A 17,786-nucleotide genomic window follows, 5' to 3' on the forward strand; every position below is an offset into this window, starting at 1 on the left:
ATATTACGTCACAGCTGACACACAACAGTATGATAAGTTTCAATAATATTACATCACAGCTGACACACAACAGTGTGATAAGTTTCAATAATATTGTGTCACAGCTGACACAAAACAGTGTGATAAGTTTCAATAATATTACATCACAGCTGACACACAACAGTAGATAAGTTTCAATAATATTATGTCACAGCTGACACACAACAGTAGATAAGTTTCAATAATATTACGTCACAGCTGACACACAACAGTGTGATAAGTTTCAATAATATTACGTCACAGCTGACACACAACAGTGTGATAAGTTTCAATAATATTACATCACAGCTGACATACAACAGTATGATAAGTTTCAATAATATTATGTCACAGCTGACACACAACAGTAGATAAGTTTCAATAATATTATGTCACAGCTGACACACAACAGTAGATAAGTTTCAATAATATTACGTCACAGCTGACACACAACAGTGTGATAAGTTTCAATAATATTACGTCACAGCTGACACACAACAGTGTGATAAGTTTCAATAATATTACATCACAGCTGACACACAACAGTGTGATAAGTTTCAATAATATTACATCACAGCTGACACACAACAGTATGATAAGTTTCAATAATATTATGTCACAGCTGACACACAACAGTATGATAAGTTTCAATAATATTATGTCACAGCTGACACACAATAGTATGATAAGTTTCAATAATATTATGTCACAGATGACACACAACAGTGTGATAAGTTTCAATAATATTATGTCACAGCTGACACACAACAGTAGATAAGTTTCAATAATATTATGTCACAGCTGACACATAACAGTATGATAAGTTTCAATAATATTACGTCACAGCTGACACACAACAGTAGATAAGTTTCAATAATATTATGTCACAGCTGACACACAACAGTGTGATAAGTTTCAATAATATTACGTCACAGCTGACACACAACAGTAGATAAGTTTCAATAATATTATGTCACAGCTGACACACAACAGTATGATAAGTTTCAATAATATTATGTCACAGCTGACACACAACAGTATGATAAGTTTCAATAATATTACGTCACAGCTGACACACAACAGTAGATAAGTTTCAATAATATTACATCACAGCTGACACACAACAGTATGATAAGTTTCAATAATATTACGTCACAGCTGACACACAACAGTAGATAAGTTTCAATAATATTACGTCACAGCTGACACACAACAGTGTGATAAGTTTCAATAATATTACGTCACAGCTGACACATAACAGTATGATAAGTTTCAATAATATTATGTCACAGCTGACACACAACAGTAGATAAGTTTCAGTAATATTACGTCACAGCTGACACACAACAGTAGATAACTTTCAATAATATTACGTCACAGCTGACACACAACAGTAGATACGTTTCAATAATATTACATCACAGCTGACACACAACAGTATGATAAGTTTCAATAATATTACATCACAGCTGACACACAACAGTGTGATAAGTTTCAATAATATTACATCACAGCTGACACACAACAGTAGATAAGTTTCAATAATATTACGTCACAGCTGACACACAACAGTAGATAAGTTTCAATAATATTATGTCACAGCTGACACACAACAGTGTGATAAGTTTCAATAATATTACATCACAGCTGACACAACAGTATGATAAGTTTCAATAATATTATGTCACAGCTGACACACAACAGTATGATAAGTTTCAATAATATTACATCACAGCTGACACACAACAGTGTGATAAGTTTCAATAATATTACGTCACAGCTGACACACAACAGTTTGATAAGTTTCAATAATATTACGTCACACCTGACACACAACAGTAGATAAGTTTCAATAATATTACGTCACAGCTGACACACAACAGTGTGATAAGTTTCAATAATATTACGTCACAGCTGACACACAACAGTAGATAAGTTTCAATAATATTATGTCACAGCTGACACACAACAGTAGATAAGTTTCAATAATATTATGTCACAGCTGACACACAACAGTGTGATAAGTTTCAATAATATTATGTCACAGCTGACACACAACAGTAGATAAGTTTCAATAATATTATGTCACAGCTGACACACAACAGTAGATAAGTTTCAATAATTTTATGTCACAGCTGACACACAACAGTATGATAAGTTTCAATAATATTACATCACAGCTGACACACAACAGTGTGATAAGTTTCAATAATATTACGTCACAGCTGACACACAACAGTGTGATAAGTTTCAATAATATTATGTCACAGCTGACAGACAACAGTAGATAAGTTTCAATAATATTATGTCACAGCTGACACACAACAGTAGATAAGTTTCAATAATATTATGTCACAGCTGACACACAACAGTGTGATAAGTTTCAATAATATTACATCACAGCTGACACACAACAGTGTGATAAGTTTCAATAATATTACATCACAGCTGACACAACAGTATGATAAGTTTCAATAATATTACATCACAGCTGACACACAACAGTATGATAAGTTTCAATAATATTATGTCACAGCTGACACACAACAGTGTGATAAGTTTCAATAATATTACGTCACAGCTGACACACAACAGTATGATAAGTTTCAATAATATTACGTCACAGTTGACACACAACAGTATGATAAGTTTCAATAATATTACATCACAGCTGACACACAACAGTAGATAAGTTTCAATAATATTACGTCACAGCTGACACACAACAGTAGATAAGTTTCAATAATATTACATCACAGCTGACACACAACAGTATGATAAGTTTCAATAATATTACGTCACAGCTGACACACAACAGTAGATAAGTTTCAATAATATTACGTCACAGCTGACACACAACAGTGTGATAAGTTTCAATAATATTACGTCACAGCTGACACATAACAGTATGATAAGTTTCAATAATATTATGTCACAGCTGACACACAACAGTAGATAAGTTTCAATAATATTATGTCACAGCTGACACACAACAGTGTGATAAGTTTCAATAATATTACATCACAGCTGACACACAACAGTGTGATAAGTTTCAATAATATTATGTCACAGCTGACACACAACAGTAGATAAGTTTCAATAATATTACGTCACAGCTGACACACAACAGTAGATAAGTTTCAATAATATTACGTCACAGCTGACACACAACAGTAGATACGTTTCAATAATATTACATCACAGCTGACACACAACAGTATGATAAGTTTCAATAATATTACGTCACAGCTGACACACAACAGTAGATAAGTTTCAATAATATTATGTCACAGCTGACACACAAGTGTGATAAGTTTCAATAATATTACATCACAGCTGACACACAACAGTGTGATAAGTTTCAATAATATTACATCACAGCTGACACACAACAGTGTGATAAGTTTCAATAATATTACGTCACAGCTGACACAAGTGTGATAAGTTTCAATAATATTACGTCACAGCTGACACACAACAGTAGATAAGTTTCAATAATATTACGTCACAGCTGACACACAACAGTATGATAAGTTTCAATAATATTACGTCACAGCTGACACAAAACAGTGTGATAAGTTTCAATAATATTACCTCACAGCTGACACACAACAGTAGATAAGTTTCAATAATATTACGTCACAGCTGACACACAAGTGTGATAAGTTTCAATAATATTACGTCACAGCTGACACACAACAGTAGATAAGTTTCAATAATATTACGTCACAGCTGACACACAAGTGTGATAAGTTTCAATAATATTACGTCACAGCTGACACACAAGTGTGATAAGTTTCAATAATATTACATCACAGCTGACACACATCAGTGTGATAAGTTTCAATAATATTACGTCACAGCTGACACACAACAGTGTGATAAGTTTCAATAATATTACGTCACAGCTGACACACAACAGTGTGATAAGTTTCAATAATATTACATCACAGCTGACACACAACAGTAGATAAGTTTCAATAATATTACGTCACAGCTGACACACAAGTGTGATAAGTTTCAATAATATTACGTCACAGCTGACACACAACAATATGATAAGTTTCAATAATATTACGTCACAGCTGACACACAACAGTACAATAAGTTTCAATAATATTACATCACAGCTGACACACAACAGTGTGATAAGTTTCAATAATATTACGTCACAGCTGACACACAACAGTGTGATAAGTTTCAATAATATTACGTCACAGCTGACACACAACAATATGATAAGTTTCAATAATATTACGTCACAGCTGACACACAACAGTGTGATAAGTTTCAATAATATTACGTCACAGCTGACACACAACAGTGTGATAAGTTTCAATAATATTACATCACAGCTGACACACAACAGTAGATAAGTTTCAATAATATTACGTCACAGCTGACACAAGTGTGATAAGTTTCAATAATATTACGTCACAGCTGACACACAACAATATGATAAGTTTCAATAATATTACGTCACAGCTGACACACAACAGTAGATAAGTTTCAATAATATTACGTCACAGCTGACACACAACAGTATGATAAGTTTCAATAATATTACGTCACAGCTGACACACAACAGTATGATAAGTTTCAATAATATTACGTCACAGCTGACACACAACAGTGTGATAAGTTTCAATAATATTACATCACAGCTGACACACAACAGTATGATAAGTTTCAATAATATTACGTCACAGCTGACACACAAAGTGTGATAAGTTTCAATAATATTACGTCACAGCTGACACACAACAGTAGATAAGTTTCAATAATATTACGTCACAGCTGACACACAAGTGTGATAAGTTTCAATAATATTACATCACAGCTGACACACAACAGTGTGATAAGTTTCAATAATATTACGTCACAGCTGACACACAACAGTGTGATAAGTTTCAATAATATTACGTCACAGCTGACACACAACAGTGTGATAAGTTTCAATAATATTACATCACAGCTGACACACAACAGTAGATAAGTTTCAATAATATTACGTCACAGCTGACACACAAGTGTGATAAGTTTCAATAATATTACGTCACAGCTGACACACAACAATATGATAAGTTTCAATAATATTACGTCACAGCTGACACACAACAGTACAATAAGTTTCAATAATATTACATCACAGCTGACACACAACAGTGTGATAAGTTTCAATAATATTACGTCACAGCTGACACACAACAGTGTGATAAGTTTCAATAATATTATGTCACAGCTGACACACAACAGTATGATAAGTTACGTCATAGATAACACATGACATTATGATAACTTTCAATAATAAGCTATGTCACAGTTGACATAAACTTACCCCCAACCCACTAGGACAACAAACCTCTAATTTTAAATGGTATTTTTACACTTTCACTTCTGTGTTATTTTACATACATGTATTTATACTGAATAAAATTATTGTTTTTGTTCACTTTTTCAAGTTTAATTTCATCATATCTCAATTTTCCATGAATTATTTATAGTTTCATCCCTCCTGTATACAACACCAGCATATTTATTCAGTACACCGTCACTCCTGTATACAACACCATAGTATATTTATTCACTCCTGCATACAACACCATAGTGTATTTATTCAGTACACCGTCACTCCTATATACAACACCATAGTGTATTTATTCAGTACACCGTCACTCCTATATACAACACCATAGTGTATTTATTCAGTATACTGTCATTCCTGTATACAACACCATAGTATATTTATTCAGTACACCGTCACTCCTATATACAACACCATAGTGTATTTATTCAGTACACCGTCACTCCTGTATACAACACCATAGTATATTTATTCAGCACACTGTCACTCCTGTACACAACACCATAGTGTATTTATTCAGTACACTGTCACTCGTGTATACAACACCATAGTATATTTATTCACTCCTGTATACAACATCATAGTGTATTTATTCAGCACACTGTCACTCCTATATACAACACCATAGTGTATTTATTCAGCACACTGTCACTCCTGTATACAACACCATAGTATATTTATTCACTCCTGTATACAACACCAGTGTATTTATTCAGTACACCGTCACTCCTGTATACAACACCATAGTATATTTATTCACTCCTATATACAACACCATAGTGTATCTATTCAGTACACCGTCACTCCTGTATACAACACCATAGTATATTTATTCACTCCTGTCTTCAACACCAGTGTATTTATTCAGTACACCGTCACTCCTGTATACAACACCATAGTATATTTATTCACTCCTGTATACAACACCAGTGTATTTATTCAGTACACTATCACTCCTGTATACAACACCATAGTGTATTTATTCAGCACACTGTCACTCCTGTATACAACACCATAGTGTATTTATTCAGTACACTGTCACTCCTGTATACAACACCATAGAATATTTATTCACTCCTGTATACAACATCATAGTGTATTTATTCAGCACACTTTCACTCCTGTATACAACACCATAGTGTATTTATTCAGCACACTGTCCCTCCTGTATACAACACCATAGTATATTTATTCAGTACACTGTCACAAACATCATTGTGTATTTATTCAGCACACTATCACTCCTGTATACAACACCATAGTGTATTTATTCAGCACACCGTCACTCCTGTATACAACACCATAGTGTATTTATTCAGCACACTGTCACTCCTGTATACAACACCATAGTGTATTTATTCAGTACACCGTCACTCCTGTATACAACATCATTGTGTATTTATTCAGCACACTATCACTCCTGTATACAACACCATAGTGTATTTATTCACTCCTGTATACAACACCATTATGTATTTATTCAGTATATCACCATCATACCTACACATACGATAAACAAAATTTAAAATCCAGTACTCTTAGTACCATCTTACATGAAAGACTGTCTTACTAAATTTTCTGAAAATGTTGTATTTCAACAAGTATTGAATAAAACATTATATATATTCAACGAGCCCTAGGAATGTGTAAATAACTTTAAGTTACTCTACTAAAAACACAACTTGTACTTTCAAATCTTACCTCCCTGAGATCGTGTCTTAATAAAGTATTGTCTTTTTGTAATTCTCTGTTTTCTTCACATACATTATACAAAGTTTTCTCTTGATTAACAAACGTTTCCAGTTGGTTTAAAGCTACCCTGTAAGGAAGCAACAGAAGTCAGATAGCTTCTATTCTTGTAGCACACAATCAGACCAATAACATTTTGTTTCAAAAATCATTAAATACACCATTAGCATATAAGAAGTACAATCATCCAAATGTCTCACTACAAATATACAGTTTCAATCAACACCTCTGGCATAACTACTGAATTTGTAGCAAAGAAAAGAATTTAAACACATTTAATAATTTCACATATATGTTACATACAGGAAGTGAAGGTTACAAAAATAACAAAGCGTTACTTTTATTGACTCTGAGAAATGAAAATAGTCGCTCACCTGTATTCTTTATCAAGTTGGTCATTTTGATTACGTAAATTACACAGTTGATTTTCCATGTTCTCTAGCTTGTGTCTGACATCTTGTGACAAAGACTAGAAAAATAAAATATGACTGACCTTAATATTTTTACAATTAATAAAATGAGGGTATCCACGTTATAAAATAGTTACAATCATGTATGCACACAACTACAGCATAGTTATAAACAACACTACAACAGCTGTTTCAGATGTTATCAGCTTAAGTCATGCTAACCATACAACTACAACATAGTTATAAACAACACAACAACAGCTGTTTCAGATGTCATGCTGACCAGACAACTACAAAATAGTTATAAACAACACTACAACAACAGTTGTTTCAGATGTCATGCTAAACATACAACTACAACATAGTCATAAGCAACACTTCAACAACAGTTGTTTCAGATGTTATCCGCTTAAGTCATGCTAACCACACAACTACAATATTGTTATAAGCAACACTAAAACAGCAGTTGTTTCAGATGTTATCAGCTTAAGTCATGCTAACCACACAACTACAATATTGTTATAAGCAACACTAAAACAACAGTTGTTTCAGATGTTATCAGCTTAAGTCATGCTAACCACACAACTACAACATTGTTATAAACAACACGACAACAGTTGTTTCAGATGTCATGATTACCACACAACTACAATATTGTTATAAGCAACACTAAAACAACAGTTGTTTCAGATGTTATCAGCTTAAGTCATGCTAACCACACAACTACAACATTGTTATAAACAACACGACAACAGTTGTTTCAGATGTCATGCTAACCACACAACTACAACATAGTTATAAACAACACTGTCAAAGTAACAAAAACAACAGTTGCTTCTGAAGGCACCAACTTCAACCAGTGACTACTTACCTAAAGAAACAACTGCAGTTTCATGTGTTGCAAAATGAAGTCACCAACAAACTATGAAACTATAACAATTGTTAAAGTGTCTTCCAATTCAGTTAAAGTAACCCTGGTCATAAAAGATATAAAAAAATGTTGTTGCAGTGTATCACTGGTTGTTGTTTTATATAAATTCACTAGCAAATTGCCAACTGGTTAACAAATAGTTTCTACATACATTGTACTATCTAAGCATTTACAATGTTATTACCAATTACCATTTTCCTTTATCAGATTTTACAATTTAAAACTGTTAAAATGAAAATATTAACTGTCATTAACAATCCAAAAATTCAACAAATATAGTTAAAAATTACATCTGGTTTCAAACACAATTTACATCACCATATTACAAATGAATGACTTGCTAAAAACTCCTGAAATACCTTGTCAGGCTGTCGAGTGAATCAAAGGATGGTTAAGTCACCAGGGCAACCATGACCAGAACAGAATGAAAAGATAGCAACACATTTGTATAAGATTATACATCATAAGTTATGTAAGCATACACTAACACAAATCTAGCAAAGAAAGATAAACGATTTATAACACCTCAGAATTTCACAACTGTTTCATCTTTATATTTCAAGTACATGTAGATTTCTATTGTAAAACTATCTAACGGTTTATATATTTAGAAACTTTATTAAAACATGAAATTCACACACAAGCCTGAAGCTGTAAAGATTGATATAAATGAACTGGAAGGAAAAACTTGTCATCTTCTTTGTTGTTGTTCTTATCCATTTCATTAGGCTTAACTTTTCAAACAAAAACTTACACATCAAAATAAAATCTAAAGTTAGTTAAAAATGAATTTCAACAAGCTGCTACTAAAACCTTAAAATACAAACAGAAATAAAGCCACATATAAAACAACAAACAAACAGAATATTAACTAAGCAAACATTTAAAATTCCAACTATTTAAATAATTTGTAATTTGATACAACTTCACCTCATCAATAACTTCATTTTGTTGTTCTCTTCCTGATAACAGCCTGTAACAAATAATAAAACAGATGTTGTTGTTACTAATATTTTCAACTAGCCTGAAAACATCCTTTAACAAATAATAAAACTGATGTTGTTGTTACTGATACTTTCAACTAGCCTAATAACAGCATGTAACAAAAAATAAAACTGATGTTGTTGTTACTGATACTTTCAACTAGCCTGATAACAGCCTGTAACAAATAAAACTAATGTTGTTGTTACTGATACTTTCAACTAGCCTGATAACAGCCTGTAACAAATAATAAAACTGATGTTGTTGTTACTGATATTTTTACTAGCCTGATAACAGCCTGTAACAAATAATAAAACTGATGTTGTTGTTACTGATACTTTCAAGTAGCCTATTAGCAGCCTGTAACAAATAATAAAACTGATGTTGTCGTTACTAATACTTTCAAGTAGCCTGTTAGCAGCCTGTAACAAATAATAAAACAGATAATGTTGTTACTGTTGGCATCAACAAATTTCAAATATTTAATATGAATTTTCATTACTAACTGGTAGTCCCCTGAATAAGTAAAGCCTACAAAGGGAAGATTGTTGCCAGTAAATGAATTTGATGGTGGAAAGCTTTCCTCTGGACTTTCATCTTTTTCTATTTCATCAAAATTACTCGTGTCATCATCACTTGACAATTCAGGAATGACGGGTGGGACACCTGAAGAGCAAGAAATGATATCTTTCTTATGGAAACACAAGGTTCATATTTATACACCAGAGATAGTTAAATATCAAAAACTGAAAGAAAGGGCACCCAGAAACCAAAACTAACATTTTACATCACTGGATACAGTGTATGGACAATAAATTATCGTTCAATTTATGTTCGTAGAATAACCTGACTTTTAAATTAAAATAGAGAAATAAGTACTCATTCAAGAGAAAGTTATATATAACTAACTTCAATACATAACATAAAGCAAGATAACTCTTAGTATCTAAAAACACTTAACCCTAAAGGTAATTGTAACACATGGGAAAAAATGAACATTTTAAATTGAAAGGTAATTGTAATATCTGAGAAAGAATAATTATTTCAACCATAAAGATAATTCTAATATATAAGAAAGAATGAACTCTTTGACCCTGAAGGTAATTGTAGCATCTGAGAAACAATAAATATTTTAACCCTAAAGGTAATGGTAACATGAAAAAGAATAATACATCCAAACATTTCAAGTATTTAAATTATAAATCACATTTCTGTTGTCATGACTTTAGAGTCAATACCATGTATTTTACAAGCATATATAAAACTAAAACAACAACTGTTTCATACAAGTTTTTTCCGAGGTTGATGTACTTATGATCATGTAATTAAATCTCTACATCACAAGTTAAAATAATACAAACAACTTTAAGCACATTGTAAAACAGCCACATCTTTAACACCTGGATTTAAATGCCTAATCAATAAAATATCTTTAATTCAAAATGTTCTTTTGATTCTATGACAGCAGTTGTGAAAATTTAAAACCTGAAACTGTTATAACGAGTAATATTACTGTTATAATGAGTAATATTACTACAATATTCTAGAAAAAAATGTTTGATTTTATTTAATATTTTTCAACTTCTTTATTTCACTGTACTCTGATGAGTTTGAAACAGTCAGTATCAGAGAATAAACAAAACAAGATACAAAATATTACGTTTTACTCTATCAAAATAGCCAATATTCAATTTGGAAGTACTCAAGATTATGTAACTGAAATATGAAATGTATGATTGAAAGGAATATTTTTATACTTACCGTGAAAATCACATTTCACTCAAACTGACTCAGTAAACATTTATAGACAAGTCTTCAATGGAACTACTTTACTAAAAACTATTACTCTGAGTACACAGCATACTTCTAATGTTAGTAAAAGCTAGCCAATTTTGTCAAGATTTACTAACTGTATTCACAGTTATAATATGTACAGTTCTCTTGGTTACGAGGTCAGTCAAATTGAAAAACATCATTGAAATATACCATTTCTTTCAATAAAGAGGCCTTGCGCAAGACACCATTAGGTCTATTGTATATGAAAACCACCTCTCGTGTCAGCAGTTACATGGTTCATGTGCAACAGTGCAATAAACAGCTGTGTTACGTATAGTTTTTTGTTTTTTTATATTATAAACCAGAAATTGATAAAAAGATCTAATTCATATTTCAAAAGATATTACAGATACCAATCCATGTGTCTGAATTTCATGCATTTCACGTATGGTTAATTTTATTAATTTTTATCAGTGGAAGGACAGAGATGCTGGTCATCAGGCTGTATTTGTTTTAAGAAGGACAGAGATGCTGGTCATCAGGCTGTATTTGTTTTAAGAAGGACAGAGGTGCTTGCCATCAGGCTGTATTTGTTTCAAGCACAAACCTACACAATGAGCAATATCCACCATAGGTACTGATACCTGGTTTTTTTAGTATCATAAACCTTCAGACTTACGGCTGACCCATTAGGGGGCACCAGATAGTAAAAGGTTAAGTACCAATGCTTTTGGAAATATCTTGTGACATTGACTATGCAGATTACTTTAATCACATAATTACAAAGATACATTAAACAGTTAACTAATTTTTAAAATGGATACAATAATCAGGCTGATGAAAAACATACACTCTCGAATGTTGTCAAATGTCCACTGGTCATTGTGAAAGAACCGATGCCTTTTAATCTCATCCACTCCATTTCTTCCTAATCTTTGTGACCTATTTGGTATACAGTATAAATAAAGAGAAATGAATCCAGTTTAGTTGTCTCCCTGGCCTCTGTACTCTGATAATGCATGGAACATATGGAAAGTAATACAGAATATGCACAACTGTATTATGTCTATTCTATGGACTACAATACAGGTGTATGTTACTTTACAATAGATATACAAAGAATATTTTTCTAATTTATTTGAATTATATATATATGTACTATAGAAATAATGTTGATTAACTAAAAAGGCAAAAAAACATAAGAAAAAACTCACAGTCTTACTAAATTTTGTAAGTTACCCAATTACACAGCAGTCTTACTAAACTCTGTAAGTTACTCTATCACACAGCAGTCTTACTAAACTCTAAGTTACTCTATTACACAGCACTCTTGCTAAACTCTGTAAGTTACTCTATTACACAGCACTCTTGCTAAACTCTGTAAGTTACTCTATTACACAGCACTCTTGCTAAACTCTGTAAGTTACTCTATTACACAGCACTCTTGCTAAACTCTGTAAGTTACTCTATTACACAGCACTCTTGCTAAACTCTGTAAGTTACTCTATTACACAGCACTCTTACTAAACTTTGTAAGTTACTCTATTACACAACACTCTTACTAAACTCTGTAAATTACTCTATCACACAACACTCTTACTAAACTTTGTAAGTTACTCTATCACACAACACTCTTGCTCTATTACACAGCAGTCTTACTAAACTCTGTAAGTTACTCTATTACACAGCAGTCTTACTAAACTCTGTAAGTTACTCTATTACACAGCACTCTTACTAAACTCTGTAAGTTACTCCATCACACAACACTCTTACTAAACTCTGTAAGTTACTCTATTACACAGCAGTCTTACTAAACTTTGTAAGTTACCCTGTTACACAAGTCTTACTAACTTTATAAGTTACCCTGTTACACAAGTCTTACTAACTTTATAAGTTACCCTACTATACAGCAGTCTCACTGAACTTTGTAAGTTATAATACAGTTATCATTTTTTGTCATATTATTAAACAAACAGATCATAGTGAACAATACTTTCCAGTTTCACACTTACACTATAAGCATGTGATTCCAGTATTGTCACATACTATGTCCACTGGATTTTTGGTTTTAGTAAACATATTATTTCAAAGATTTAACTTAGTTCTAGCAATTTATTACTAAAAATAAAAACTAGAGAAAACTACAAGGTTAGAAGTTGTAAGAAACTAAAACAGCAAGGTAAATCCTGGAGATCTTTTGAAACTTGTTTATGAAGCTAGCTTTATAAACTTAGTAACACGAATATTTGTATTTGAAATATTAACTGTCCATTTATATGCTTGTTACAGCCATTAGATATTTATATTTTGTGTGTTTACTGTTTAATGTGAAATCCAATCTATAACTAGAACACTATCACTTGGCTCACACAGATGTGTAAGAGCTGCTGCTAACCTGTCACTAAGAAAGGCACTTATCAGCATTTTGGCATCGTTCGTGATTTCAATGTCTTCAGGATAACACAGAGAATTCTTGTGATCCATAATCTTTCTGTAAGTTCCAACCAGAGAATCAGCATAGAATGGAGTATCCCCTGAAGATACAGTCTATTAAATTCTAAAGGAACATTTTTCACATAATCAAAGGTGGATGAATTTTTTGAGCTTGTAAAAAACATACTTTTAATAAAACCAGTAAAATGAAATACTTGAACCCCATTAAAAATCTATTTCTATTTATAAATAAATAGCTTACAAACTACTGATTACACTAATTGTTAATATGGCAATTAAATGAGCAAGATAAAACAGATATTAATTAAATATTGCATTACCGTTACTGGTCCAGGTTATGAAACTATTGCCATAACAAGTGATTTCTGTGGTAATAGCACCCAAATGCTTTGGACGTATCCCATCCATCTGATAAAATACAAACACTGATGTCAATCTAGTAAGCCATCATGAAGGCTGGGAGTTTACTTAGTATAAATAGTAATATAGCTTCCTTTCTACTTTAAAGTATTTAAAGGTAACTGTCTTTCCACAACTGGATATAAACAACGACTGAAAGTAGAAACTGTGGATATAAGCACTTAGCTTTGTACCCTTATTTTTTTATGATTTTCCATGATGGATGACTAGATTAACATTGGTGTTTGGATTTTGTCTGGTAGATGGGATATCCTCAATAGCTTGTAAGCTACATATATGCGTGTTAAATATATAATTTTCAAACAAAGGGTGGAGGTTGGGAGTTACTTGTAGTAGATTGTTTAAGGTGGTTATTGGACTGCTGTAGAAAGTTTTAGAGCTTCTAAAAGCAGAAGATGGTAGGTAAAATTTAGAAATATTTTTGGGTGGTTTTATTTCTACTTTTAGCTTTAATACGTCTCTGGCTGCAGACAGTAAAAGGAAGTGAAAGCTAATATGTGGGTATAAGCACTCCACACTACACTTAATTAACTTTCTATAACTAGTTCTCATCTGTTTTTTGGATTAATTAACTTTCTATAACTAGTTCTCATCTGTTTTTGGATATTATCTGATAGATGGGATATCCCCAATAATCATACGATGACTGGTAAGTCAGATAAATTTTTATTTTAAAAGATTTGAAATTTTAGTAAACAAAGGAATGCACTGAGAGCAAGAAACTACTCACCAACTAACATTTCATATAAAAAGACACCAACAGACCACCAGTCACACTCCTTGCTGTACAGGCTGTCTCTTCCTTGTGATTTAAGAACTTCTGGAGAAATGTAATCAGGTGTTCCTACAGCTGTATCAGATCTAACAAAGCCATCCTGTGGGAACATAATACATCACAGCTAAGTTTAAATCTCACCAAGCCATCCTATGGGAATATAATACATCACAACTATGTTTACATCTCACCAAGCCATCCTGTAGGAACATAATACATCACAACTATGTTTAAATCTCACTAAGCCGTCCTGTAGGAACATAATACATCACAGCTAAGTTTAAATCTCACCAAGCCATCCTATGGGAATATAATACATCACAGCTATGTTTACATCTCACCAAGCCGTCCTGTAGGAACATAATACATCACAACTATGTTTTAATCTCACCAAGCCATCCTGTAGGAACATAATACATCACAACTATGTTTAAATCTCACTAAGCCGTCCTGTAGGAACATAATACATCACAACTATGTTTACATCTCACCAAGCCATCCTGTAGGAACATAATACATCACAACTATGTTTAAATCTCACCAAGCCATCCTGTAGGAACATAATACATCACAACTATGTTTACATCTCACCAAGCCATCCTGTAGGAACATAATACATCACAACTATGTTTAAATCTCACTAAGCCGTCCTGTAGGAACATAATACATCACAGCTATGTTTAAATCTCACCAAGCCGTCCTGTAGGAACATGAATTATCTTGACAACACTCACTTCATCCATCTTCATGCAAGTTCCAAAATCAGCTAGCTTGAGATGACCACGTTTGTCCAGCAACATGTTGTCTGGTTTGACATCTCTGTAAACATGATTCAGTGAGTTAAAACATGCCACTAGGAAACTTCCAATTACTCAATCTGTAAACATGATTCAGTGAGTTAAAACATGCCATGAGGAAACTTCCCATTACTCAATCTGTAAACATGATTCAGTGAGTTAAAACATGCCACTAGGAAACTTCCCATTACTCAATCTGTAAACATGATTCAGTGAGTTAAAACATGCCACTAGGAAACTTCCCATTACTCAATTGTTAATAACTGACTTTCACAGGACAGTCACACCTTCACTGATTTAAAATGTAGCCACAAGGTCAAATGGTATTCTTAAATGAAACATTTCACACAAAGATCATTTTTAAAAAATTCTTTAACTCTTCATAATCATTCTAGTTAACACTTGCCTTTATAAAAATAAAAATAATAAAAGTAGAAACATTCTACGTTACCCTTACTTAGTAGAGACATTTTACGTTACCCTTACTTAGTAGACATTTTACGTTACCCTTACTTAGTAGAGACATTCTACGTTACGCTTACTTAGTAGAGACATTCTACGTTACCCTTACTTAGTAGAGACATTCTACGTTACGCTTACTTAGTAGAGACATTCTACGTTACGCTTACTTAGTAGAGACATTCTACGTTACGCTTACTTAGTAGAGACATTCTAACGCTACGCCACTTAGTAGAGACATTCTCACGTTACGCTTACTTAGTAGAGACATTCTACGTTACGCTTACTTAGTAGAGACATTCTACGTTACCCTTACTTAGTAGAGACATTCTACGTTACCCTTACTTAGTAGAGACATTCTACGTTACCCTTACTTAGTAGAGACATTCTACGTTACCCTTACTTAGTAGAGACATTCTACGTTACCCTTACTTAGTAGAGACATTCTACGTTACCCTTACTTAGTAGAGACATTCTCACGCTACCCTTACTTAGTAGAGACATTCTACGTTACCCTTACTTAGTAGAGACATTCTACGTTACCCTTACTTAGTAGAGACATTCTACGTTACCCTTACTTAGTAGAGACATTCTACGTTACCCTTACTTAGTAGAGACATTCTACGTTACCCTTACTTAGTAGAGACATTCCCATTACCCTTACTTAGTAGAGACATTCTACGTTACCCTTACTTAGTAGAGACATTCTACGTTACCCTTACTTAGTAGAGACATTCTACGTTACCCTTACTTAGTAGAGACATTCTACGTTACCCTTACTTAGTAGAGACATTCTACGTTACCCTTACTTAGTAGAGACATTCGTTACACTTACTTAGTAGAGACATTCTAATGCCACGCTTACTTAGTAGAGACATTCTAATGTTACGCTACTACTTAGTAGAGACATTCACGTTACGCTTACTTAGTAGAGACATTCTACGTTACGCTTACTTAGTAGAGACATTCTACGTTACCCTTACTTAGTAGAGACATTCTACGTTACCCTTACTTAGTAGAGACATTCTACGTTACCCTTACTTAGTAGAGACATTCTACGTTACCCTTACTTAGTAGAAACATTCTCGTTACCCTTACTTAGTAGAAACATTCTACGTTACCCTTACTTAGTAGAAACATTCTACGTTACCCTTACTTAGTAGAAATGTTGCGCTACATTATACTTACTTACTAATAGTAAAACACTCTAACTCTTCCTTATTTATTAACATTATTCTTTCTCACCTGTGAACAAAGCCCAAGGAATGAATGGCATCCACTGAAAGAACCACTTCGGCACAATAGAACTTCGCCCACTTTTCTGGCACATCATAGTCGCTCATAAGGTTCACTAAATCACCACCAGGCATGTAGTCCATCACCATGTACAGATTCTTACTGTCTTGGATTGCAAAATGGAGCTTTAAAAAAATTAAACAATAAAAGTAATATATTAAACAGGTATGTGTCATTTAATGTTTGATGAAAGGATAAACATAAAAACAACTTTATTATATATGCAATGAAAGTACAAATATAAAATTATCTGTCACTATGTAATAAACGTGAAACAATATTCTTTAACTACTGAGGAAGAAACTTTAATTACCTGTCTTAACACAAGTTCACCATGACTACCCACTCTAACATA

General features: G+C 32.8%; 1 protein-coding gene across 1 annotated transcript in view; it reads right to left on the reverse strand.

Annotated features, from left to right (window-relative positions):
• Positions 1 to 17,786, reverse strand: part of LOC143241738 (rho-associated protein kinase 2-like) — a 76,361-nt gene that overhangs the window by 43,269 nt on the left and 15,306 nt on the right. Inside the window, exons 7-15 of the mRNA XM_076484963.1 lie at positions 17,381 to 17,556; positions 15,614 to 15,698; positions 14,835 to 14,979; positions 13,626 to 13,764; positions 12,081 to 12,172; positions 9,961 to 10,120; positions 9,404 to 9,446; positions 7,507 to 7,601; positions 7,085 to 7,202 (exon numbers count right to left, since the gene is read on the reverse strand). Coding sequence (XP_076341078.1) covers positions 7,085 to 7,202; positions 7,507 to 7,601; positions 9,404 to 9,446; positions 9,961 to 10,120; positions 12,081 to 12,172; positions 13,626 to 13,764; positions 14,835 to 14,979; positions 15,614 to 15,698; positions 17,381 to 17,556 — 1,053 coding nt within the window. The remainder of the gene's footprint in view (positions 1 to 7,084; positions 7,203 to 7,506; positions 7,602 to 9,403; positions 9,447 to 9,960; positions 10,121 to 12,080; positions 12,173 to 13,625; positions 13,765 to 14,834; positions 14,980 to 15,613; positions 15,699 to 17,380; positions 17,557 to 17,786) is intronic.

This window comes from Tachypleus tridentatus, unplaced genomic scaffold (genome assembly GCF_004210375.1).
Source record: "Tachypleus tridentatus isolate NWPU-2018 unplaced genomic scaffold, ASM421037v1 Hic_cluster_1, whole genome shotgun sequence".
In the NCBI taxonomy this organism is placed as follows: domain Eukaryota; kingdom Metazoa; phylum Arthropoda; class Merostomata; order Xiphosura; family Limulidae; genus Tachypleus; species Tachypleus tridentatus.